Here is a 27,089-nt window from a genome sequence, read left to right as displayed (position 1 = left end):
ACGTCGATTGTGTGCCTGGCACTGTTGTAGGCTCCGCCCAGCAGAGAACAGCCAGACAGGGATCCCTGCCTCAGGCTCCTCATTTGCATTTCAGTGGAGGACACACATCTGAGACACAGATCTAGGAAGCTGGCTCCTCGAGGGTGATGTGAGGCAGAGCACGGCAGGAAGGAGGGAGGGGGCAGGGAGCCTGTCCTAGACAGCATGGCCTTGGAGGGAGGCCTCGGGGCCGAGCACGCTGTGAAGGACCCAGCAGCCCAGGCAGATCCCTGGGGAACAATGTCCTAGCCCTTCCCCGAGATGCCTCCGTCAGTACCCTCACCCAACCCGGCTTCTTCCCACTCCCGGCTGGTCTGGCCCATCTCCCTCCAAGTCTCCGGCTCATGCAGGGCCCCTCTCCCTCCCCTCAATGCCCTTCGATTCAGCCCCTCCTTGCCTCACCTCTGGACCTCAGCAGAGGACTTGCATCCAACAATCTCTGCCTCCTAGATCCGTATAGTCCCAATCAGCTCATTTTGCTCCAATCAGCCAACATTTACTGAGCGTCCCCAGTGCACTAGACCCCACAGAGGTGGGTAGACAAAGTCCTTGCCTGCAAGGATCGTGCTGCCAGATGGAAGGGACAATGGACGTGGTGGCCATGTAGGAAGCCCGGGGTCCAGGGAGCCCGGAGCAGCCCTGAGGCAGCAGGGAGGGCCGGGGAGCCCTTCTGGAGAAGCCGATGCAGACCTTGAGGGAGACACCATCCCAGGCAGAGCAAAGAGCCAGTGCAAAAAAGTACAAATAAGATGGGGAGAGAGCCGAGGCCGGTTTGGCTCAGTGGATGGAGCGTCGGCCTGCGGACTGGGGGGTCCCGGGTTCGATTCCGGTTAGGGGCATGTGCCTGGGTTGCGGGCACATCCCCAGTGGGGGATGTGCAGGAGGCAGCTGATCGATGTTTCTCTCTCATCGATGTTTCTGACTCTCTATCTCTCTCCCTTCCTCTCTGTAAAAAATCAATAAAATATTTAAAAAAAAAAAGATGGGGAGAGAGCTCAGCCCGTGGGGAAACTGCAGTGGCTCAGAAAGAGCACCAGGGGGTGGTGACAAGAGAGCAGCCTCTCCCTGCACCTGTCAGCACAGTCACAGCTGAGACCACCTCCCTACGCCAGTGCCTTTGCGGGGTCACGCCACCCCCCTCCCCCTCCCCAGGGCACCTGGCTGGCTGACGTGGAGCCCGTGGAGTCGAAAGCTGTAGGTCCCTCCCTCCGCCACGCCTACCCACTGGCCCCTCTTCTCCCTCCAGGAGAGCACCTGGCCATACCTGTTTGGAGCCATCGCCATCCCCGCCTTGGTCCAGCTGGTGAGCCTGCCCTTCCTCCCGGAGAGCCCGCGCTACCTGCTGTGTGAGAAGCACGACCAGGCGGCGGCCGAGAAAGGTAGGGCTCGGCCTTTCCCACGCGGCTCTGGCGGCTACAGGGTCAGTGCACAGGGCGGGCAGGGACCTGGGCCACCCCTCTCTACAGGCGTGGTGCTGGGGGCCCTGGGGCATCCTAAGCCATTTCATCTTCCCCACAGCCTGCTCTGGTGGCCCAGGGAGGGGACGCGGCCACATGGGGAGCCTGGAAAAGCCAGGACAGAGCAGGACAGGACCCAGGTCTGCTCATTTCTGTGCCGTGGTGTCTCCATGGGGCGTCCCAACCGCAGAGATGGCAGAACACAGATCTCTTAGTGCTTCGGTTTATGCTGGCTGCCCTGTTCCTTTTCTTCTTCGCTGCCCACTTCTCCATGTTGACATTCACTCGCAAGGGAAGGGATGACAGGCACAGAGTGAGCGCCAGCATCACAGCAGCCCAGGCTGGAGCCCCCACGAGGGGGGCGGGATCCCCTTGCAGGAGAGAAGCACAAGGCGCCGTGGGCGTGGAGCCATCTCAGGCGGCTCTCCGAAGCCCCTGCGTGGTGACGTGTTGCGTCCAAGGCAAGCTCGGCCTTCGGAATCGGGCATTTCTGCAGAGCCTCCCACAGGCAACACCATTCTGCCTAGAGAGAGACCACGCGGCAGGAGCACCAGCATTAGTTTGTTCAGTTTTATAAAACGAGACAAACTGACAGTGTCATAGGTAAGCATGAGGGGCAGGAATAACCAGGACCGCCTGCCATTCCTGGCTCTGCCGTCTGACCTTGAGCAATTATTTTAACCTTCCTGAGCCTCAGAACACTCACCTATCTATCCATCCATCCACCCACCCACCCATCTACCCATCTCTCCATCCATCCACCCATCTATCTATCCATCTATCTGTCTATGCATTTATACATCATCCATCTATACATCCATCCATCTATCCATCTCTCCATCCATCCATCCATCCATCTACCCATCTCTCCATCCATCCATCCACTCATCTACCCTGGCCATACCTGTTTGGAGCCATCTCTCCATCCATCCATCTCTCCATCTATCTATCCATCTATCTATGCATGTATACATTATCCATCTATACATCCATCCATCTATCCATCTATCTATCCATTCATCCACCCACCCATCTATCTATCCATCCATCCACCCACCCATCTATCTATCCATCTATCTATGCATGTATACATTATCCATCTATCCATCCACCCACCCATCTATCTATCCATCTATCTATGCATCTATACATCATCCATCTATCCATCCATCCACCCATCTATCCATCTATCTATCTATGCATCTATATATCATCCATCTATCCATTCATCCATTCATCTATCCATCTATCTATCCATTCATCCATCCATCTATCTATGCATCTATCTATCTATCATCATCTATTTATCTGTCTCCCTATGGTTTGTGGTATCATTTGCTGTTATTACTACTGAGAACTCTGTCCACTTTTTAATCCAGATCCTGTCCTCTAACCTACATCTCACTAATGTCCACACCCAAGAAAAAAGTTGAGACATACAGTCTTGTTTCATATAATTAACATTTTTTTAAAATTCAAACAGCGTTTTTTCTGAACTAACAAATGGCATGATGAAATATTAACAAGTGCCTATATTTGTCTCGCAGTTTGTGGCTCAGATGTATCTTCCCGTTTACAACGTTCCTATAGCGTGAAATCAGAGAACGTTACGGTTACTTTCATGTTTCTAGACATGGAGGCTCCCAGGGGTGACATTTCCTGCCCATGCGTGTGGTCTATGGTTTGCGTGTCCAGAGGCCTTTGAACATATGATGGAAACAACCTGTGTTCCTCCAGCAGGGGGCCTCTCTACACAAACGTGTGGAGCTTGGTGGTGGGGGTGGGGCTTGAGGCCTCTTTCTCCCAGAAGCCCACAGGGGACCCAGCAACTGACAGAAGGACTGGAACCTGAGGGTCCCTTTCCTCCCACGCCATCATGCCCAGAGGAGCCTCAGTGGGCAGCACCGGGGAACGTCCTGTGGGGAAGGCAGGCTTCAGGGAAGGCGGCTGCTGGTCAGAAGGTGGAGGGTCTGCAGTGGAAAGGATGTGGCTGAGAGGGACAAGGGGAGGAGTCCCCAGAGCAGCGGGGGCTAACTGTTGGAAAAGGGCGCTTCCTCCTGGTAGGGGAGGGTGCCCCTTGACCCTCTGGCTCTACCGGGAAAGGACTCTTAGAAACACTTCCATTCAGAGCAGTCGGAATGGGCAGTGCATGTAAGTAAATGCCAGACAGTGGAGAAGGCTTGAAAGACTTATTTCATAGCACAGTAGGGAGTGAGCGAGAAGGCTAATTATTAAAAAGTGGTTAATATTAGACGTGCACGCTATAAAAAGAACAAAGCTGTTGGGCTTAGGTTGAAAGGGAGTATTAAAATGTGCATCTGTGCTCATAAAAGAGCTAATTTCACCGCAGGCGCCCAGAAAACCATGGGTATTTACTGTGCCGGGCATCCTGCCGGGGGTGAAGGGGGAAGACGGAGAGGGACATGGCCTTCCAGCCCTCCGGGGAGACAGACACACCCTGAGCGGCCCATCTGCGTTGAGAGCTCTCCACGCTAAGCACTGCTAAGCACCTTTATCAGAGGGACAAGCCCTCGCAGCAGCTCTGGGAAATGGGTCACATCATTATTCCCACTGTAAGTCAGGGCACTGAGGATGGGGCCGCCTGGCCGGCATCGGGGCGAGCACGTCGCGGCGCTGGGATCTGAACCCTGACAGCGCTGCTCCTGAAGCTCTGAACATAAACAAAACACGTTTCGCGACCTCGCTCTGTGTTTGGTGCCCGTCCGGTCTGTGGGTAATTTGGGAGGAAGGGGTCCTGTGGCAGTTAGCTATTGCCGTAATAGTGCCGCCGCGTAGCACACCGTCTACAAACTCCCTGGCTTAAGACATTAGCACGCGTTGGGCCAGCGGTGACGTCCTGCTCATCTGCGGAGGGCCTGCCCTTAGAATTCTCCTTGTCTCTGGGCAGCTCTCTCACATACCTGGTGGCCAGCTGGCCGACCTAGGGCAGCGTCGCCTCTGTTCCATGTGCCTCACCCCCCAGCAGGCCACTGGGCACCTTCCCTGGTGAGCCCTGAGGTCCCAGAGAGGAAGTGTCAAACCAGCAGTTTCTCAAGCTTCAAATCAGCTCAAATCCTATTGGCCAAAATAAGTCACATGGTCATGTCAGAGTGGGAGGGGCTACACAGTTATAGAGGGAAGGACGTAGATGTGGGAGGCTGGGGGCCATCAGTACCATCCCTCCATCTGTGTCCAAGGCCCCTTCCAGGCTTTCCCACGCCCCGCCCGCCTCAGGTCAGAGTGGCCGGGGACGCAGTCCCAGCCGGGTCTGACTTATTCGTGCTGCTCTTGTCAGTTGAGGGGAAGCTTCCAGCACCTAAAAATGGGGAAAGAGCCCACATGCCCACTGTGGGGGGAGGGGTTTACTGGATTGAATAGAAGTGAAATACCAGCATAGGATAGGGGATGTGAGAAGGCAGGGGTGGGGGACGTCCGGCCCGAGGGCCATACAAGGCCCGCAAAATCCTTTGGTCTGGCCCTGCCAAGGCAACCACAGGCGGCCTCGAAATTCAATGACGCTGGGAGCTTTGTTCATAGCCGCATGCACTTACATTAAGTGGATCCTAATAAGCGAATGACAGCCACTCCTCGCACTTACCCACAGTGAATGCGGGAAGTGCTAGGTCACAGCTACAGGGGCGACTTCCTGAGGCAGGTTCCAGTTCACCTGCCGGAGCGACGCCACGCCCTCGTTGGGCGCCCTCTTGGAGAACCTGGAGCAAGTTTAACGGCCTTTTTCTTCCTGCTCCTGAATAAGCATTTCCCCTGCCCCGCGGCTCGGAGCAGTGTGGCTGAGGCCGACGCCCACGGTGAAGGCCATGGGCTGTCCCCGGAGCCGTGGCGGCCCCTTTGCCTGCGGGAGGATGCGTCTCACAGCGGACCATCTGCACCTGCCCTTCCAGTGGCTCCCACCATCCGGTTATGATGACCGCAGGGTTCCCACCGGTCAGCCCACCTTCACGCACCCACCGCAGGTCTGCGCAGTTCAGGCCTGGGCGAAACCATGACAGGCTCGCCGAGGCCGGAAATTTGCCGCGTTCGGCATGGGAAAGGCCGAGGTCGCATGGGTTAGTCTGAATGCTGGGAAGCTGAGCTCTGAGACCGCCTCGCCAGGTGTCTGCATTTCAGGGGTGCATGGGGCAGGGGCCCAGAGGTCCTCCTGCCGATCATGGCACTGGCTGCCCGGCATCCTGCCACGTCCAGTGAGGTGAGCGCAGAGGCAAACTGGAGGTTCTCTGTGCTCTGTGAAGAGCGCTCCCTGTGCGTGAAGTCAGTGTGTTACATAAAGCGCAGTCACTCCGGCAGCGCCGTGAGGCAGGGATGACTTCAAACTGTTCGTCTGCCCCGCGTAGAGACGGGACTTGAACCCGGGGCGCACTCGGCGTTGCACTCGGGCACTCGGGAAGTCCTGGTTCTCGCCCGCTCTTCTCCTGGCCGGCCCGGTGACCCTGGGCAAGTCGCCGCACACACGGGGGCTTTGTTTTCCTATTTTTATACACCATGGTCTCAGAGGCCCCTGCCAGCTCTGTCCCTGACAAGGGGTGTGTGTGGGTGGTGGGACTGTCAGCCTGCTCTCGGCTGACCATCCCTGCCCGTCCCTGTGCGCAGCCTTCCGGACGTTCCTGGGCAAGGAGGACGTGTCCCGAGAGGTGGAGGAGGCCCTGGCCGAGGGCCGCATGCAGAGGAACATCCACCTGGTGTCCGCGCTGGAGCTGCTCAGGACCCCCTCCGTCCGCTGGCAGGTCATCACCGTGGTGGTCACCATGGCCTGCTACCAGCTCTGCGGCCTCAACGCGGTGAGCGTCCTGCACGGTCAGAGGGACCGGAGGGAGGAGAGGGGTGGGGTGGGTCAGGCTCGGGCCCTGGATGCCCAGGTTCCAGTCCCAGCTCTGCGCCTTTGGGCAACCACATCATCTGACCCTCAGTTTCCTCATCTGTAAAATGGGAGGACATAACACTGAAAGAAAGAATCCACGCGAAGTGTTCAGTGCAGCAGCTAGTGGATTCATCCCTTAATACAGGCTGCCCATCCCTGTAATTACTTACCCCTGGAAATGCTTAAAAGTCATATTTCTTCATAAAACGGGAATTAGGAAGTCATAAGGAAGAAACACAGAGATGCTTTAAATAAAGTGCTTGTAGCCGGGCTGGCTTCAGTAGGCGACTTTGGCCTGAGAAAACCTCAAGGCTTTAAACGGTACATTTCCTGGGGCCTGAGCTGACGTAGGTGGGGAGCCCCCCAGCCCTCAGCCACCCCTCACCTGCTCCAGAATTAGAATCTGGGAATCTGAGGACAGGGAGGCTGCCGTGAGATCATCATCATTATTGTTGCTTTTGGCAAACAGTGGGTTGCCACCAGGGGTGGTGAGCTCCCCGTTCATGAAGGTGTGCAAGTCAGCAGGCCAGCCACGTGGCAGGGGTGTGTAGAGGAGATTTTGCACGGAAGCACCCGGTGCCCTCTGGGTGCTTCTGTGCTCAGGAGAGCCATGGTCGGGCCCAGAGGCGACCTTCCAAGGAGCCCGGGTGAAACAGCTCCTCTTGTTTGCACAGAATGGCCATGAGCTGGCCCCCCACCCCCCAGAGCCAGCAGGGAGGGTTTGGGGGTGTTTAGGGCAGGTGATATGGAAAGGCAGTGGTTCCCATCCGGAGAGGGGAGAATGGCAGTGTAGAAAGTTACAGCCAGGGTGGCTTTACCTGTTTCTTGGTTAAAGTCAGCAGAATAGGGAGGGGCTAGGTCACCGGTATGACCTGGGACCAGTCCTGCTGTTGCCTCATCTTTACAAGGTCAAGGTTTCAGAGCCGCCCCTCCCCACCTGAGACAGCAGAGAGGGAGAATGAATCTGTTTCTTAACGCTCAGACTTGGACTCAAAGAAGCCACAGACGGGATCTGTATTTAGTGAGGCGTTCAGATGGAGAATCATGGTATTTCTAAGCAGCACTCTCTCCTCTGTTCGGACGTAGTTTTCTGATCTGCATGCCCTGTGTGACTGCATAAACTCCACTTGGGCGCAGCTGCAGGCCCCGCGGCATGAGCACGGGTGGGAAGCAGCTTGTCTCTCCCCGAGTCAGCAGTGGGAGAGCCCCGCTTCGGAACGTGTGCCCCTCACACTCATCACCTTTCATGGATGTTTTATTGATGTGAGAATCTTCCATGTGAGATCCACCCTCTTAGAAAATGTTTGAGTTTACGGTGTGATATTTCCTACAGGCTCAATGTGCAACGATTGTTAGAATTCTGTCAACTTCCAGAACTGAAACTTTACACTGAACACATTTCCCCTGCTCTGAACCCCCGGCAACCACCGTTCTATTCTCGCTTCTATGGGTTTGACTATTTCAGATATCCTATATAATAAAGAGCTAATATGCAAATGGTCATCACGCCCTCGCACCCCCCTGCCCTGGCACCCTCCTGCCAGGGCCGGGGGACCGGAGGCTGCCCCCCTGCCCAGTGGGGCTTGATGGGGGACCTGAGGCTGTGCTCCCACCTCCCCCTTGCAGGGCTTAACGGGGGTGGGGCCGACTGGGTCTGGGTCTTGCACAATTTCGAGGCATGCATGGGTGGATGGAGACTTGACTCTGGGTCCCATGGTGCGCCCCAGACTCTGACAGGAGGGAGATTTTCATATACATTTTACTAATTTTCTTTCATCTCTGACACTTCTATTATAGAGAAAGGGCAAATAGCAATATTAAAATATTTCCTCTAATTAATTCCCTTTTAATGTGCACGAATTTTGTGCACTGGGCCACTAGTTTCATATAAGTGGACTCAGGCAGTACCTGTCCTTCTGTGACTGGCTTTATTCCACTTAGAGGAACGTCCTCCAGGCTTCATTCCACTTAGGGGAACATCCTCCATGATGTCACATCCTGCAGGGTTCCCTTCTTTTTCAAGGCTGACTAATATCCCATTGTATGTATTGGCTGCATTTCCTTATCCATTCATCTATCGATAAACCTTTAGGTTATTCCCACATCTTGGCTATTGGGAATAACGTTTTGTTGAACACAGGAGTGCCAATATCTCTTTGAGCTCCTGCTTTCAACCCTTTGGAATAATTACCCAAACGTGGATTCGCTGCATCAGATGGTAGTTCTAGTTTTAATCTGTTGAGAACCTTTCATACTGTTTTCCATGGTGGTGACACAAATTTACATTCCTGCCAACACTATGCAAGTGTTTCCATTTCTCTATATCCTCACCAACATTTGTTATTCCTTTTTTAAAAATAATAGCAGCCATCCTAACAGGCGTGAGGTAGTATCTGGCATTTTCTTTACCCATTTGTCCATCGATAGACCTTTAGGTTATTCCCACATCTTGGCTATTTGGAATAATGTTTTGTTGAGCACAGGAGTGCCAATACCTCTTTGAGCGCCTGCTTTCAACACCTTGGGATAAACACCCAGACTTCCTTGAAGCGCCGCTAACACTTCTTTGACAGTCCATTGCCACACTTAGCCAAGCCCCTGTCACTCCTAGTCTGTTGGTATGAAGAGGGAGAATGAGGGAGGTCTGTTGGTATGAAGAGGGGGAATGAGGGAGGTCTGTTGGTATGAAGAGGGGGAATGAGGGAGGTCTGTTGGTATGAAGAGGGAGAATGAGGGAGGTCTGTTGGTATGAAGAGGGGGAATGAGGGAGCTCTGTTGGTATGAAGAGGGGGAATGAGGGAGGTCTGTTGGTATGAAGAGGGGGAATGAGGGAGCTCTGTTAGTATGAAGAGGGGGAATGAGGGAGGTCTGTTGGTATGAAGAGGGAGAATGAGGGAGCTCTGCTGGTATGAAGAGGGGGAATGAGGGAGATCTGTTGGTATGAAGAGGGGGAATGAGGGAGGTCTGTTGGTATGAAGAGGGGGAATGAGGTAGATCTGTTGGTATGAAGAGGGGGGAATGAGGGAGGTCTGTTGGTATGAAGAGGGGGAATGAGGGAGATCTGTTGGTATGAAGAGGGGGAATGAGGAGGTCTGTTGGTATGAAGAGGGGGAATGAGGGAGGTCTGTTGGTATGAAGAGGGGGAATGAGGGAGATCTGTTGGTATGAAGAGGGGGGAATGAGGGAGGTCTGTTGGTATGAAGAGGGGGAATGAGGGAGGTCTGTTGGTATGAAGAGGGGGAATGAGGGAGGTCTGTTGGTATGAAGAGGGGGAATGAGGGAGGTCTGTTGGTATGAAGAGGGGGAATGAGGGAGGTCTGTTGGTATGAAGAGGGGGAATGAGGGAGGTCTGTTGGTATGAAGAGGGGGAATGAGGGAGGTCTGTTGGTATGAAGAGGGGGAATGAGGGAGGTCTGTTAGTATGAAGAGGGGGAATGAGGGAGGTCTGTTGGTATGAAGAGGGGAATGAGGGAGGTCTGTTGGTATGAAGAGGGGGAATGAGGGAGGTCTGTTGGTATGAAGAGGGAGAATGAGGGAGCTCTGTTGGTATGAAGAGGGGGAATGAGGGAGGTCTGTTGGTATGAAGAGGGGGAATGAGGGAGGTCTGTTGGTATGAAGAGGGAGAATGAGGGAGGTCTGTTGGTATGAAGAGGGGGAATGAGGGAGGTCTGTTGGTATGAAGAGGGGGAATGAGAAGATCTGTTGGTATGAAGAGGGGGAATGAGGAGATCTCTTGGTATGAGGAGGGGAGATGCGGGAGGAGGAAGCGGGTAGTGGGCCGGCCTGTCAGCTGCGCCTGTCACTCTGGCTGTGGCAGGAACCTCAGAGGCCGTTGTGTGTCGGTGTTAATTTGGGAGGGAGATGCCCCTCGCTGACCTCTCCCTTCTTTTCCTTCCCTGTCTACAGATTTGGTTCTACACCAACAGCATCTTTGGGAAAGCAGGGATCTCTCCGGAAAAGATCCCCTACATCACCCTGAGCACCGGCGGCATTGAGACTCTGGCTGCCGTGCTCTCTGTAAGTACATGGACGGTTACCCCCGAGAACTCACAGGGGGTCAGCGGGGCCATGGGGAACTCAGGTCCCATAGTGGAGGGCGCCCTGGTCCCTCTGAGGGCTCTGAGTTTGAGGAGTTGATCGTGCCGCCCATCACTGACATCTCACCGTCTAGACCGGCGGTTCTCAACCTGTGGGTCGCGACCCCTTTGGCGATCGAACGACCCTTTCACAGGGGTCGCCTAAGACCATCCTGCATATCAGATATTTACATGACGATTCATAACAGTAGCAACATTACAGTTATGAAGTAGCAACGAAAATAATGTTATGGTTGGGTTACGACATGAGGAACTGTATTTAAAGAGCCAGAAGGTTGAGAACAGCTGCTCTAGAGAATGTCCTCGTTGGTATTTTGGGTCACCATTTTCCTCCTTTAAAAAAATGGCTCCCTCCTTTGAACTCTTACCTCGTCACCAATGACAGCTGCTGCCTTCCTCTGAGGAGGGACGTCTCCCTGGGAGTCCCGGCCAGAGGCCCTGGGAGCCTCAGGTCTGTGGTCATGACCTTAAAAGTGTTTCAGACCATGAACTGTCATCTTCCCGGCCCAGGTATGTAGGTGTTTGCAAGGCAAAGAGAAGGAGAAAGACATTCCCTTCGGATCGTGCAACACAGAGGGGCTTTAGCGATAAGCCATAGTCTAAAACCGGAGAAAGCGTTCACCACTCTTTCTCAGCCTCCGGGCTGCAAAACAGGCGTGTGGGCGGGGCCTGGAGAGTCCCATGTCTTCTTGGCCGTGTGATGCTGTATGAGGCACTCACTCCCTGGGCGGCAGCTTCCCCTTTGATGAGCTACTCCTGTCTCCTCTGCCTTGTAGGGGTGCCCTCTGGGCTCCCGGTCCACCATGGAGTTCCTTTCCAGAGGAAACGGAAGAGGGGTAGAGCGACCTTGTTCTCTCTTCCACTCGCTCTCTGATGTGTGAGGCAAGGCCGAGGCCGTGCAAACCAGCAGAGACTCATTTTCAACAGAACACTTTTGCTCCTTCATCTTAATGGGCGTTTTCACAGGCGGCTTTTGAAAACAGATTCCATGGAAGTGTTGAGACTGGTGTTCTGTCTCCCTCTCCTCCCATTCGCAGTCTTTTTATGAGAGGGAAATACTCAATATTTCACAAGCGTTTTATAAAATTCTTGTCTCGTGTTACAGACCAGACCCCTTCCCCCAAGCTGTTCTTGTTCATTTTTACATGGATCAGCAGAAAAGCGCCATCGGGAAAGAAATGATGGGGACATTATAGGGTTTGTTTGGGGGTTTGTCGGGGATTTTGTTGTAACAAGAAATCAACATGAGCTCATTAGGGAAGATTCGTAAAATTCGGAAAAAAATAGAAAGAAACAAAGAAGAAACCACCTACGACCGTGACACCCAAGGCAATTGGTTGGGCACCACCACCCCGCCCCCCCACCCCCCGCCCCCCCGCCCTTGTCTATTCAGAGATGCATGTCTTATTCCCTCGCCACAGCGACCCGACTGTTCTCGCCTTAGTCCTGCGTTTGTTCCACAGACGGATGTCAGAACGATTCCCCACTTTATTGCTTCTTGTTTAGCACGTTTTATGAGAGTGTAACACACACACAGGAAGGGAAGCCGACCATCGCCTCTGAACTCCTGTGAAAGCTCCATCCTTCTTCACAACTTGGCAATCGGCAATTTCCTTATTAACCGTTGTCTGCACTCAGAGCCTGGGTGGCAGAGAGAGCCGCCTGCCTGGCTTCTGACCCCAGCTCCGGCCCTTTGAGCTGCCTGACCCCGGGCATGTCATTCCACAGCTTGGTGGCTCCATTTCCCCATTTCTAGAATGAGGACACGGCCCCTGCCTCCTGGGGGTGGGTGAGGATTAAATGAGTGACTACAGGGGAAGCGATGCAAGCCGGGCAGGTGATGGGCACCCAGTCAGCGGCGGCGATGCCTGCTCCCAGCAGGTAAGTTCCCACGGCTTGCCTTTCCGACAAGGCTGCAATGAGCACCCGGCAGAGAGCAGGCTTTTGTGGGGACTCTCAGTCTTGATAGTTGAGGAAGCCTAGTCTCAAAGAAATGACTTACCCAGGGTCACACAGCCAGTAGGTCAGAACCCCAGGGGGGGGGGGAGCCTAACATCTGGGGCCCCTGCTGCTCCCCAGGCCCCGGGGGCTCTCCCTGGGGTCGCATGAAGGCTCACATCACTCCTGAAAGTCCAGTTTTCACCCCCGTTCACAAGAGGAGCAAACACAGGGTGGGGCAGGGGTGATGCTTCCCACCTCGGTCTGCCCGACTCCTCCTTCCGCTCCCCACTCTCTGGCTGGCAGATCGTCCTCTTTAAAAGCTGACGGCATTCGACAAAGTATTTCTTGGAAGTGTGAGTCCCAGGAAGAGGTCCCTGGCTTCGCATTCCTGGGAAAGGAGGAGGGAAACTGAAACTGGCACCGGGCCTCACAGCCTCGGGAGGGCCTGCCTGCTGCTGCCCTGCCATCTGGACTGTGTGCTCTGGAGGTTTGGGCGCCTCCCTGTGGCCCAGACCTGGGAGGGACAGCTTCTGTGCCCTGGTGGTATGCGTGTTTATTCACGCACTCATCCGCCCACAGGCAGCTATGGTGCACCCACACCCTGCTCATGCCAGGGCGTCACCAGTGACATTGTCATGATCTAGAGAGAGACAGACCCAGAAACAGATACACACCACATGCCACACTGGGATGAACCCTCCTGTGAGGGATCCCAGGAGGGCTTCCTGGAGGAGGGGCCCGGGAGCCGAGAGCTGAGGGAGCAGGAGTGAGCCTGGTGAAGGGAAGTGAGTGCATTGTGCAGCCTGGCCCTGGCCCTGTGTGCATGTCCCCAGTCATCTGCCCTCTCCCCACTTTATCTTCTAAAAGAGCTGGAGATGCAGAACAGTCTATTGTAGCGGTTCTCAACCTGTGGGTTGCGACCCCTTTGGCGGTCGAATGACCCTTTCACAGGGGTCGCCTAAGACCATCCTGCATATCAGATATTTACATTACGATTCATAACAGTAGCAACATTACAGTTATGAAGTAGCAACGAAAATAATTTTATGGTTGGGTCACAACATGAGGAACTATATTTAAAGGGTGAGAAGGTTGAGAACCACTAGTCTATTGGAAATATTCCTTAAAATGGTAGCATTTGCCCGAATCCCTGGGAAATCATGAGATTAAGGTCAGCCTGGCCTGGGGACCTGAGGAGGAAGAGTGTGCTGGGGAGGAAGCGCTTGGGCGTTAGGGCCTGGCAGCTCTGAATTCAAATGCGACTCATCCTCCTTCCAGCTGAGGGGCCTCGGGAACATTGCCCGACGTCTCGGGATATTTTTGCTCATCTTGTCAATGGATGTGACCGTGCCCATGTGCGGTGGGCAGGCTTCCAAGCCCCCAAATGTCCAAACTCCTGGAAGCTGTGCCTATGTCCCAGATGTGGAAAGAGAGGCTTTGCCGCTGTGACTAAGCTCAGCCTCCGGGTGGGAGGTTTCCTGACCCCCAGGGGCCCAATGAATCGCAGGGTCCTTCGAAGTGAAATCGCGAGGAGGAGAGTGAGGCTCAGAAAAAGCATGGTGACGAAGCAGAGGCTGCCTCGGGGAGGTTGCTGGCTTTGAAGGTGGACGGAGGGGCGGGAGCCCAGGCAGGCAGGAGGCCTGGAGAAGCTGCGGGAAGCCAGGAACGGACCCTCCCCTGGAGCTCCCGGAAGGAACACAGCCCTCCGGCAGTCCAAGCTTTGTCCCTGCAACCTGTGCAGACCTCTGACCTCCAGACCTGAAGGAGAATAACTGTGCTTCCTGAGGCCACTCTGCCGCCACCTATCCCAGCGGCCGCAGGACTGACTCCACCACCGGACAGAATTGCCATGGAAACGGGCTCCAGGCGGCAGTCAGGCGGCAGTGGGTCCCTGGCCCCTTCCAGCGCTTTATGGCCTTGTTTCCAAACGTAAAGATGCGCTTTCACCCCGCTGTGAGGTCACTGCCTCTCAAACAGGACTTGCCCATTTTCTGTTCTTCCTTTTCCCTGAGAGTTGGACAGCCCGTGACAATGGCTCTGGGGCCTCTGACAGGTGAGACAGACATTCTGTTCCTTTGACTTGCCGCTGGTTTTGGCTCCCGGCCCTGCTCATCGGCGTGGGCAGCTGGGAAGGGCTGCCACTTTGCAGAAACAGCTGGGTTCCACGTCGATTGTCTTGGTGCCGCGTTAACTCTCCAACGAGGGAGCTCCCACAGGCGTCACCTGGCCCCGGGAGCCCGAGCATCCCAGCCACGTGGGTGGCGGCCCGCGAGCACGAGACTCGTCCCTCGGAGCGGAGACCCCGAGCTTCCTCCCGCCAGGGAAACAGCATTGCGTCACTCTTGCCTTTCACTCATCGCAGGAAGTGTGTGTCGCTGTCAGGAATGGACTACGCCATGCAGCTGGAGCAAAGAAAGAAAAATGTCCTGTTGGCTCCCACTGTCTATAGACCCCTCTGCTTCCCAACCAATCCCGCGGTTTCAGAGTCAAAGCCTTAGAGTTCGCTGTGGCACCTTGAGCCTCCGGCCCCTACGTGTGTTACAGGAGAGAGTGGAAGAGCCGGCCGAGCAGAAGGTGGGGGGGCTGGGCTGTGTCCCCGGCCTGCCCTGGCTGGCTCCGGTGAAGGCAGCAGGCTGTGTCCCCTTTGTGCCAGCTGCTCCAAGTGCCAGCTGCTCCCACCACTGTCCCTCTGCCCACCAGGCTCTCGGCTCCATGTACCAATGGCCGACTCCTCCGTCACCTGTCCACACAGTGTCTCAACTTCACTCAAGAGCTTTTTCTTATTTTGCTTTTTAATCCTCATCCGAGGATATTTTTCCATTGGTTTTTAGAGAGAGTGGAAGAGAGGAGAAAAGACAGAAACATCGATGTGAGAGGAACACATCAACTGGTTGCCTCCTGCATGCGCCCTGACCAGGGCCCGGGCCGGGGAGGAACCTGCAACCGAGGTACGTGCCCTTGACCGGAATCAAACAAGGGGCCCTTTGGTCCGCAGGCCGACGCTCGATCCACTGAGCCACACTGGCTAGGGCCGTGGTCAGCAAACAGCGGCTCGCAAGCCACATGCGGCTCTTTGGCCCCTTGAGTGTGGCTCTTCCACAAATACCACGTGTGGGCGCGCACGTACAGTGCGATTGAAACTCCGTGGCCCATGCGCAGAAGTCGGTTTTCGGCCTGGGCGAGTCTGTTTTGAAGAAGCACTGTTGATATTTGGCTCTCTTGACTAATGAGTTTGCCGACCGCTGGGCTGGGGCAAGAGCTTTCTTTAAGAGCTGACTTTTCCCCACGTGCCCCAAATTGAGAACCGTGTAACTTTGTGATCATGAACTTCTTAAGAGGTACCTTTCCTCTCAAAGAGGTAGCAGGTGGGGGTGTCCCCATGGGGCTGCAGAGGCCCCAGGGAAGACGATTCCCAGGAGCGAGACCGGGAGGGCCCGGGCTCCGGCAGCCTTGCCTTCCGGCCAGTTGGCCACGCTCCCCGTCTGCGTTTATACTTGGGTTGACATGTCTCCAGGCCGCTTTCGTTTATTATCTTTAGGGTTCATGAGCCACCCTGGAATGGTAGTCATTTAAACGTAACTTTTCCACTTCTCATACCTTCGGCCCCAAAAGATATACGGTTCTCACACACATTCTTCTTTTACACAGAAATTTCCAAGCAAAGTTTACGTTTCAAGGAATTATTTTTAAGGTTCGGTTTACAGAGCGCTGTCTGGAGTAGATAATTATTTCCGGGGCCCTGTCCCCTGGTCGCAGACTTTAAAACTCTGTTAACTTGAAAATAACCATGGCCTTCCCAGGTCTCGGCCTCTCCTCAGACAGAAGTTCCTGGAAGCAGTGATGAACGCCTGCTTGTTCAAAGCAGCGTTGCAGAGGGGGCAGGGATAGGGAAGCAGGCATTTCTCCTGCCATCGCCTTGGCTGTCTTTGCTAAGGCAGAGCTGACCAGCAATCGCCAAGCCGATCCCCTTCTTCCTCCCAGGTGTCCATAGCTCAGGCTTTGGCAATAACCCACTTTTGCCGGGAGAGTCCCTCAGGCTGGTGTGGCGAGGCTCCTCAGGGACCCCACAGTGTCAAGGTCAAGGTCAAGGTCAGCTGTTTGGAATACTGGGCGCTGGCCCCCACCTGGGTGGTGTCATCTCGCTCCAGTGTTCGGAGTGTGTTCACGGATGCATGCACGTGTGGGCACGTGTGTGTTTCGCATAGTAGATTTAAAGAAATGGGGACAGCCACTGTCATACTGTACCTCTGCCACCCCTGGCCTTCGTGCGTTCCTCCGGGCTGGGCGCTGGCCCAGAGCAAACACCCGGTCCCTCGGTGCTTCATTACGAAAGCCGCCTGGAGGAAGGTGTACCTGCCAACCCAGCCTGTCCCTGAAACTTGGCTACAATCACATTCTTCAGGGTCATTGGCGTTTGAAGGCGCTCAGTGAAGAGCCCTGCCCTGGCCCCACTGGAAGGCAGGCACAGGGGCTGCGAGTGGGGGTCAGTGACATCCCACAGCCCCAGGAAGCTGGACTGGGGCGCAGCTTCCGGGGCTGCAGTCGCTGGTATCACCCCGAGTGTGGGAAACGGCAGCCCCATGCCCGCCCCTGGGTCCTCGCCTCTAAAATCGGCACCGTGGGGGCGGAGAGGAATGGAGAGAGCGTGACTCCGTGGCAGCCTGGCTCCCGGGTGAGGGGAGGGCAGGGCTGCGGCAGCCACATCCTTTTGGCCCCGGCCCCTCATCCAGACTCCCCAGCAGATAAGCCCATGCCCCCTAACAAAGGAGATGGGAGGAAAGGTGACTGTGTGGATACGCGGGACTGTCTTCCTTCTTCCTTCTCATCAAGGTCATTGCCTCCCCGGTGCGGCTGTGGAGGGAGTCACCTGCCTGTCCCAGGTCAAAGCCGTCCTTGAGCCATGACCCCGTGCGGTTCCCAGCCCCGCACCCCCTCCCTTGCTGCTAGTAGTAACCATCCCTCTCTCCCCTGACCTAGGGCTTGGTCATCGAGCGCCTGGGGCGGAGGCCCCTGCTCATCGGCGGCTTCGGGCTGATGACCCTCTTCTTTGGGATCCTCACGGTCACGCTGACGCTGCAGGTGAGAGCACGTGCCTGTCCCCCCCTCAGGAGCTCGGCGTGGAGCTGGCTCTCGGCTTCGGTGCCCGGGGTCTTGGGCTTGGGCGGGTGCACTGTCTGCAGACACGGCTCCCCCAGGGGCATCTCAGCCCAGAAGCCGCTGGGGAGGCTTTGAGGGATGGGGCCTGAGCCTGGGAGACCAGCAACCTGATGAGCTGTGTGACCTTGGGGGGGTTACATCCCCTCTCTAGGGGTCTGGGGCCAGCCCGCCTGGGTGTAAATCCCCGCAGTCCCACTTCCTCGCACAAAACTTTCGGCAACTCAACCTCTCTGCTCCTCGTGTCTGTAAAGTAGGCACTGGAATGGCTTAGGGGTTATCATTACCCCCATCTTCTGGACGCTGAAACGGGGCTCATAGATATAAAGTGACCTTTACAAGGTCGAAGACGTCCTTTAACCATGACCCTGTGCCGGTCCCCAGTCCCCCAGCCCCCTTCCCTTGCTAGTAAGGCCGAGGTCACACAGATGGATGGAGGAGGGGCTGGGGTGGGAACCCAGGTCCTCGACACGCCTGCCTCCTCACCTGCCCGCTGCTGCTCCCTCGCAGGACCACGCCCCCTGGATCCCTTACCTGAGCATCGTCTGCATCCTGGCCATCATTGCGTCCTTCTGCAGCGGCCCAGGTAGAGCGCCCCCCTTCTGCGCCAGCTGGCCCAGGGCGCCCCTCTTCTGCACCAGTTGGCCCAGGGCTCCCGGCACCACCACGGAAGTCAGGGGCTCAGGGAGGGGCAGGGCCTGATTGGGGATGGAGGGGGAAGAGAGAGTTCCCAGCCATTTAAGTTCAGTGACGGCCTTCATTTCCATCCCACAGATGGTGGGCAATGTGCCCCCCAAAGACACATTAGTTATAACATACAACAACTCGCGGCTGTGAGGGCGTGAGGCAGGCACACGAGTTTGGGATGAATTAATGATACTCAAGGTGCGGTCTGTGGCCACCCATGGACGAGTTACAGTTCCGTGCGGAAGATATGATGATGATGATAACAATGGCTAAGATTTATTGATCACTGACCACATGCTATACTTAGCTCATGCAAGGCCCGTGGCAGCTCAAGAGAAGGTGAGGATGGAGGGGACTTGCCCGGAGCCAACAGGATGGTGATGCCAGACTCCAGCCCCTAACCACCACCTTGCAGTGCCTGCAAGAGTGGAGTCTGGTGTGTGCACCCAGGACTCATGTCCAGCCCCAGATCGGGCATTGCCCTCGTGGGAAAGTCCTCGCCTCTCCTTGAGCCTCAGTTTCCCCATCTATAAAATGGCCCGTGTGGATGAGCCTGAGGGCCCTGCCCTGCCGTGGCTCTGTGTCCGTGTCCCCGGTAGACTGAGAAGGGGTTCAGGGTGGTGTGGCCCCTGCACTGCTCTCTGGGGGCATCCCTGGTGTCTGTGGGCAGGCTCTGGGGGACTCTCCTGGAGGCGGCTGTAGCTCCCTCACTCCGATCTCTGTCCCTGCCTTCAAATTGCCGCTCCTCCACATGCCCGTCCCAAAGTCCCTCTGCCTCTTTTTTCTTCTTTTTTTATTTCAGAGAGGAAGGAAGAGGGAGAGAGAGAGAGACATCAGTGATGAGAGAGAATCACTGAGCGGCTGCCTCCTGCACGCCCCACACTACGGGCCGAGCCCGCAGCCCAGGCCTGTGCCCTGAACGGGAATTGAACCGTGACCTCCTGGTTCATAGGTCGATGCTCAACCCCTGAGCCACGCGGCCGGGCCTAGTCGCCTCTTCTTAAGGACCCGTCAGACTGGATCGGGGCCATCGTATGACCTCCTTTTACCCTAATCACCTCTTTAAAGACCCATCTCCACACACAGTTACATTTTGGAGTGCTGAGGGTGGGACTTCAACATGTGGATTTGGTAGTGGGGGTCGGGGGGAGGGCGGGCCGCACAATTCAGCCCATCACGGTGATCGCAAGTAAAGGCCCTGGACCGAGAAGCCTCGGCCCTCACAGGGACGGGACCGAAAAGCCCCTGTAAGTGAGCTCCTACTCTGTGCCCAGCTGTGACCCAGATATTGGGAGAAGCTGCTAGAACAGCCCCCACAGAGCTTACACTCCCAGACAGGGAGCCAGGCACGGCCAAGAAATATATAAATATAAAGCCAGGGCAACGGCAGTCCCATGGGGAGGAGGGGACCGACATAAGGGGATGAAGAGGGAAGGATGAACAGTAGGGGGCGCATTTTAACCGAGGCTGTAGGGAAAGGCCTCCCAGCACCTGTGATGCCTGAGCAAACTCCTACCAAAGTCAGGGCATGAGTCCTGGCTCTGCCCCTCAGAGCTGGGTAACCTTGGGTAAGTGAGGGCACTTCTCTGGGCTGCAGTCTTCCCACCCCCCCCCCCCCCCCGCCCCAGGTACATGGTAGCCAATAGTCCCAGAGATGAAATGATAAGCATTCCTACACACGTATTCCGTAAATGTCAGTTGCCGCATCATCAAATTGGCACATGTAGTCCTCCACCACGGCGGGCCCAGCTGGCTTCAGAGGCCATTCGGAGAGTGTGGGGAGTGTGTGTGTGTGTGTGTGTGTGTGTGTGGCGGGCACGGGGGGGGGGGGGGGACACCTCTTGTTCAGATGAGCCAGGTCAGAGATGGTGTTCTGGGCTCTGGGCTGTAACCCAGCACCCACTCCGAGGCCGCTGCTCACACAGGCAGAGGGGCTCTCCCACCGCCTGCCCTGCCACAGGAGATGGAGGCTGGCGGCATGGCCTCCTCCTCCGGGTGACTAATTCCACGCCCCGGCTCTCCCTGCAGGCGGCATCCCCTTTGTCCTGACCGGCGAGTTCTTCCAGCAGTCCCAGCGGCCGGCGGCCTTCATCGTGGCAGGCACTGTCAACTGGCTCTCCAACTTCGCCGTGGGCCTCCTCTTCCCCTTCATCCAGGTCTGGCTGGCGGGGGCCTCTTGCCCAGGGGTACCCTCTGATTTGGCAGCCCTCAGAGTGAGGGCCGATCCACAGAGCAGAGGCTGGCCTCCCCACTGGAGACTCGCGCTGTTGGCCTAAGGAAGGGAGAAGTGTGCCTCGGCCCAAGCCTTTAACCCTTCTCCCTCCTGCACCTTCCAGGAGCAACCCCTAAATGCTAAGGGCTGCTTCAGAGGGAGTGAGCCTCCTGTCGTGGAGGGTATGCAAGCAAACCTGGGTAGAATCTCAGACCTGCAACCTGCCCATTGTTTTTGCTGTGTCTGTCACTGTGGGATCCCTATACAGTCATGCAGCGAGTAACAGCATGTTGCAAGGGGGATCACCTTCATTCCTGGGGCTCACTTTCAGCAGGGCGGGTGCCCACTAGGGCTGGAGCTCCAGGAGCCACACAAGAAACATGAACGGGTGGGGGGGGAGGTCGGAAGAGGCGGGGAGGAATTCCAGCCAGAGCCCCTCTGCGGGGACACCCTGGGTCAGTGTAGCGCGTCCATGAAAAGCTGCTGGGCTCTGAGAAACAGGGGCTGTGACAAGGAGGCACTGAGGTTGTGGCGGGTCTCAGTGTAGGACAGGGAACCCCAATAAAATGCGTGGGTCCCCTTCCTGCTTCTCCCAGGTGGTCACCGAGCCCTCCCGGGGAATCCTCTGGAAACAGGTCTCGGGGCGCCTAGAGGAGAGGCACGTCCGGGGGGCCCAGCCCCCAACAGCTGGAACCCTGAGAGCCTTTTACTTGACAAACATTTATTGAGCAGCTACATGCGCCAGGCTCTGCGGGCACAGGAGCTGCCGAGGTGACGGGTGCAGCTGGTCTAGTGCAGCCGGAGGGGCCGTTCTCGTCCGAGCATTCGCCGCCATAACCAGGATACGTGAGCTAGAGGGACTGCACTCTGCATTTCTCTCTTCTTTGTGGAAGGCTGCCTCAGAGTAACTGCCAGTGAGCTGTATCTTTTGCATATTAGAAAAAGTGATGTTTCTTGTGAATTGAGGAATTTCACTTCCTTTTGACATCACACTTTTCTCACGTGTGTATTGGAGGGAAGGAAGAATGTGGTTCATGGAAAATATGAACTTAAGATGACGTTGGCTAGCCCAGCCAGTGTGGCTCAGTGGTTCAGCATTGACCTATGAACAGGAGGTCAAATTCGATTCCAGTTTTTAAAACATACTTTTTAAAAAGGATAACCTTAGATAGCAATTGGCTTTCACAATGATTAAGTTTTATATGCCCACTTTTCTTTTTAATTTTTTATTGATTTCAGCAAGGAAGGGTGAGGTAGAGAGAGATAAAAACATCAATGATGAGAGAGAATCACTGACCGGCTGCCTCCTGCACGCCCCACACTGGGGATGGAGCCCACAACCCGGGCCTGTGCTCTGACCGGGAATCAAAATGAGACCACCTGTTCACAGGTCAACACTCAACCACTGAGCCACACCGGTCGGGCTATATGCCCACTTTACTTAAAAAAAAAAAAAAAAAAAAAAAGTAATAAATAAAGACTGCCACTTCCTCATCTTTCCTGGGGTTTGAAGCTGATTGATTCATGCCTCCTGTGCACGATTATAAGGCACATTTGCGTGCGAAGCTGCCCCTGGGAATGTTGGATGATGAATGGGGACCATCAAGAACAGTCCAGCCCTCACTGGTTTGGCTCAGTGAATAAAGCATCAGCCTGCGGACTGAACGGTCCAGGGTTCGACTCTGGTCAAGGGCACATACATGCCCAGGTTGCAGGCTTGATCCCCAGTGTGGGGCATGCAGGAGGCAACCGATCAATGATTCTCTGTCATTGATGTTTCTATCTCTCGCTCCCTTCCTCTCTGAAATATATATTTTTTTTATTTTTTTATTTTTTTAACAAAGAACATTCTGCTCAGAGTGGCTTCGTGGCCAGTGGGGTGCTTGTCTGGTTGACGCTTTTGTCTCCACCTTTCCACAGAAAAGCCTGGGCACCTACTGCTTCCTGGTCTTTGCCGCCATCTGCTCTGCGGGTGCTCTCTACTTGTATTTCGTCCTCCCTGAGACCAAAAACCGAACCCACGCCGAAATCAGCCAGGCATTTGCCAAAAGGAACAAGGCCTTCCCACCAGCGGAGAAGACAGACTCAGCCGTCACTGACGACAAGGCCACAAACAGGCCGAAACCAGAGGCCTCCTCCACGCTGGACAATTACATCAAAAGTGGGATTATCTAAACCACGGGGGCGGGGGGACATTTTTTTCTGCCAAGAGCCATTGGATATTTGTGACATCATCCTCAGGCCATACAAAATCATCCACTCAAAAATCAGCCTGTTCTCTTTGGCCGAACCTTTCATTAACTCACCCTGATGCCTTGGCAGGGCCCGACCACATGGTTCCTAGGGTTTTAACAGCCTCCGGGCCTGACGGTCCCCGCCCCGGTCGCCACGGGTGGTCTCACCATTTCAGAAAACCGAAGATCGCCCTACACGTTGAACATTAGTAAGTATTTAAAAATGAGACTTTGCTCACTTAATACTGCAACCATTTGGGTGTCATGCATGGCCGAGCCCCCCAAACTCTTCTGGAAGCTGGAAACAACCACCCCATGTGTTAGCAGACCCAACATTCTCCTAGACGGGTCCACGCCTGCCTTCTTCGTGTCTGAGCCCATGGTTCCAAGGTGAAATCGGGGAGGGAGCCCCCAGTGGTTTCTGGAAGGAACGCAGTCCCTGCTCTATCTGCCGTAGCCCTGAGCTGCCCCCAGTCACATCCTGAGTCCCCAGTGCACCTGGGCTTGGGTCCTGGGCGCAGATGTCCAGAACTCGGGTGAAGGACTCTTCAGACTGCCTGGCAAATGCCTGGCTCCCATCTCTGGCTCTGTCCTGTGGATCTCTGGCTCAGGGGAGCCTGGTGCCAACCCCCACCCCTCTGCTCTGCCTTTCCTGGCTCTGTCCCATGGGGCTCAAGGCCTCCAGCCCTGAAGCACCATCACCTCCACGGACCAGACAGGTCCCAGAGAACAGAGAGAGGACCCAGATGTGGGAGACCCAGAGAGGCCGACGCAAGAAGTAGCGTTACAGGAGGTGGGGCAGGCCCTGCAAATTGAACGCTTTTCCGTCGGAGCCGTCAAACAAGGTTAAGGATGACTCTGAGGCTGCACACAGGCGTGGAGGGAAGGACGGGTGATTGCCTGGTGCTGTCTGCCCCAAGGGTGCTTCGTGGTTGCCGATCCTGGAAGAGATTTCGCTGAAAGACAGCGTGTCAGTCAGGGCTCCCCAGAGGCACAGAAGTATACACACAGGCGCACCCAGGAGAGTCTGCTGGCTCGGCTCCAGGCCACCACAGGAAAGCAAGTCTCACAATGAATGAGTCACACAAATATGTGGTTTCCTGGTGCATCTAAACGTTGTTTTTACACTCTGTTGTAGTCTATCTTGTGTGAAATTGCATTATGTCTGAAGTATGTACATACTTTAATTAAAAGCTATTTATTGGGGGAAAAAAAAAAAAAACGCTAACTGTTTTCTGAGCCCTTCAGCAAGTCGCAGTCTTGGTGGTGGTGGCGGCGGCGGCAGCGGTGGTGGTGGTGGTGATTACAGATGCCAATCAGTCTTTTTGCTGGTGGAGGGTCTTGCCTCAGGGCTGAGGGCGGTGGTTGATGGGGGGGGCGGGGGGGGGCTGAAGGCTGGGGAGGCAAGACGGTTGGGGAGGCAATTTCTTCCGACAGCAGTGGAGCTTGCCACACTGATGGACTCTTCCTGTCACACACGATTTCTCTGTAGCGTGCGATGCCGGGTGGTAGCGTCTTATCCACAGTAGAACCTCTTTCAAAATGGGATTCAGTCCCCCCACAACCCTGCCACTGTTTTATCAACAAAGTTTGTTAAACGTTATAAATCTCTAGCTGTCATTTCAATGATCTTCACGGCATCTCCACCAGGAGAAATGGCGCCGATAGACAAGCTGATGGGAGGTTGCCCGCAAACCTTTTGTTTGCAAAAACAAAACAAACAAACAAAACCCACAATCTTTCTGAAGCACAATAAAACCAGGTAGCCTGTGTCTGACTCAAACACTGCCCAGCCCAGACTAGCCATGGCTCATCTTGGCTGCTTCTCCACACGACATATCGAAGAGCTTTTCTCTTCCTCTTTTCCTCGGAATCCCAAGAATGCTGACTTTAAAAAAAACATTTTTACTGATTTTAGAGAGAGGAAGGGAGAGGGAGAGAGTGATAGAATCAATAATGAGAGAGAATCATGGATCGGCTGCCTCCTTCACGCCCCCTCCTGGGGATCGAGCCCGCAACCCGGTCCGGTGCCCTTGACTGGAATCGAACCCAGGACCCTTCAGCCTGCATGCCAACACTCTATCCACTGAGCATAACCAGCTAGGGCGAATGCTGACTTTTTGATGCCACACATGTAAGACCTTTTAGCCTCTTTCTTTTAAAAAAATATTTGTATTGATTTCAGAGAGGAAGGAAGAGGGAGAGAGAAACATCAACGATGGAGAGAATCATTGATCGCTGCCTCCTGCACCCCCCACACTGGGGATCAAGTCCGCAACCCGGGCCTGTGCCCTTGACAGGGAACCAAACCATGACCTCCTGGTTCATAGGTCAACATTCAACCACTGAGTCACGCCGGCCCGGCTTTAGCCTCTTTCTGGAACATACTAGGCACCAGAAAAATTGCCTTTATTGGAGGGAATGGCCGATGAAAAAATGTGGATGCAGTGACAGGCACACCGGCCACCCACCTTAGACCAGGAAGTTGAAGGGCGCCCCCTAAGGGTGCGGGGCAGTGAGCAGTGAGGATCCAGGGCCTGGACTTCCTGGAGCAGAGGGGCCATGACCGCCCCGACCTGCCAAGCAAAGGCCTTTGCTTATGGGAGTCACAACCTCTCTTACTTGGGGTTTCTCGTACTCATGACCAAACCTGAACTCGATTCATACAGTCCTCACAGGAGGGAGCCCACAAATGAGGATGTATCAAGCTGATCCAGGGGTCTAGACACTGGGCAAGCTGCTTCCTTGGGGCCCGGTGCATCCAGCGAAGCGGCAGGGACTCTTGTTCGGGTCGTCTGGGTGCAGCTGCGGTGCCTCGGAGCTGTCTGGGGTGCTGACCTGGGTTTTCTGCCTGACAACACTAACTTCCCTTCTTTTCAAGTTTGCAAAATACCTCCACAGTATGGCCTACGAGGCTAGAGAAAACCAGTGAAGTAACCATTACTGGATTCCTTTCATTTGATCCAGACCCTGTGCTCCCCCCGCTGAGTCCTGCCACGTTTACTGTTCCCATCACTCTCTGCAGCACCTCAGACATTTGGCCCAGCCCCCTGTCTCCAGAACAACCACTCTGATATGCATCTCCACCCGTGAACCCCACCGGACATGGATCCCTTCCACGTGACAGCCTGCCACCCGCGACCTGTGGTGGACCGAAGCGTCACAGCCCTGGTGTCAGCCTCCATCACATGAAATCCATTCAACGTGCTTTGGCCACTGAGACGTCGGAAAATGTGACACAAGCGGAAGTTGATGGGCGCTTGTGCTCTAGGGCTTTCTACAGTGTGCGGAAGCCCAGGCCAGCCTCCTTGGAAATGAAAGACCCCACAGAGAGGCCGAGCCCACCCCAGGGGGCCTCCACCTGGATGCAGCTGTGTGGGTGAGTCCACAAGAAAGCTGCAGGAGGCTCACCCAACCAACCACAGAGTCACAAGAAAGAAGGAACTGTTGCTTTAGCCCGGCCGGCCTTGCTCAGTGGCTCAGCATCGACTTATGAACGAGGAGGTCAGAGTTAAATGACCAGTCAGGGCACGTGCCTAGGTTGTGGGCTCAACTCCCAGTGTGGGGTGTGAAGAAGCAGCTGATCAATGATTCTCTCTCATCATTGATGTTTCTCTCTCTCTTTCCCTTTCCCTTCCTCTCTGAAATCAATAAAAATATTTTTTTAAAAGGGGCGGCATTTTCCTGCCCACAGTTCTGTGGGTGAGCAAATTGGGCAGTTCTCTGGGTGCACGCAGTGTCTTCTGGATCCCCCCTGGCATTTGTGGTCACGTGGTATCAGCTGGAGGCTGGGTGGCCTCAGGTGGCCCCATTTACAGGTCAGGGGCCCTGACTGGGATGGCTAGAACCGCAGGGCCAGCGGGCCCGCTCTGCGTGGACTCTCCATGAAGGGTTTCGGTGTCAGGGAGGGCCCCCTGGCCATCACAGAGCAGCCGCGTTCTAAGAGGGTGAAAACAGAACCTGCAAAGTCACTAGCGCAGTGGTTCTCAACCTTCTGGCCCTTTAAATACAGTTCCTCATGTTGTGACCCAACCATAAAATTATTTTCGTTGCTACTTCATCACTGTAATGTTGCTACTGTGATGAATCGTCATGTAAATATCTGATATGCAGGATGGTCTTAGGCGACCCCTGTGAAAGGGTCGTTCGACTGCCAAAGGGGTCGCGACCCACAGGTTGAGAACCGCTGCACTAGAGGCTGAAGATGAGAACTCACACAGCACCCCTCCCCTGATCAAAGCAAGTCTAGGACCAGCCCAGATTCAGGGGGAAGGGAAATAGATTTGACCTCCTGCTGGGGCGCATCTAAAGTCACGTGGCCAGCTTGGGGTGACTGTGGCCGGCCCTGCAGACAGCCCACCACCTGCAAAGTGCAGGCATCAACTTCACAGA

The 27,089-nt window shown here is 55.2% G+C and overlaps 1 protein-coding gene across 8 annotated transcripts in view; it reads left to right on the top strand.

The window, feature by feature from the left end:
• The window catches only part of SLC2A9 (solute carrier family 2 member 9), a 64,022-nt gene extending 40,103 nt beyond the window's left edge, over window positions 1–23,919 (top strand). For 5 of the 8 annotated variants that reach the window (XM_036328865.1, XM_036328857.1, XM_036328849.1 and 2 more), the window contains 7 exons: window positions 1,286–1,418; window positions 6,105–6,292; window positions 10,279–10,389; window positions 17,388–17,489; window positions 18,075–18,150; window positions 20,280–20,407; window positions 22,384–23,919. In XM_036328865.1, coding sequence (XP_036184758.1) covers window positions 1,286–1,418; window positions 6,105–6,292; window positions 10,279–10,389; window positions 17,388–17,489; window positions 18,075–18,150; window positions 20,280–20,407; window positions 22,384–22,638 — 993 coding nt within the window. In that variant the 3' untranslated portion in view covers window positions 22,639–23,919. The remainder of the gene's footprint in view (window positions 1–1,285; window positions 1,419–6,104; window positions 6,293–10,278; window positions 10,390–17,387; window positions 17,490–18,074; window positions 18,151–20,279; window positions 20,408–22,383) is intronic. The other 3 variants (XM_036328906.1, XM_036328896.1, XM_036328915.1) reach the window with 3 other exon arrangements.
• The last annotated feature ends 3,170 nt before the right edge of the window (window positions 23,920–27,089 follow it).

The sequence above is a fragment of the Myotis myotis genome, unplaced genomic scaffold, assembly GCF_014108235.1.
Source record: "Myotis myotis isolate mMyoMyo1 unplaced genomic scaffold, mMyoMyo1.p scaffold_m19_p_1, whole genome shotgun sequence".
Classification (NCBI taxonomy): domain Eukaryota; kingdom Metazoa; phylum Chordata; class Mammalia; order Chiroptera; family Vespertilionidae; genus Myotis; species Myotis myotis.
Note: the sequence above shows the minus strand (reverse complement) of the source record. Positions and strands in the feature narration are given on the sequence as shown.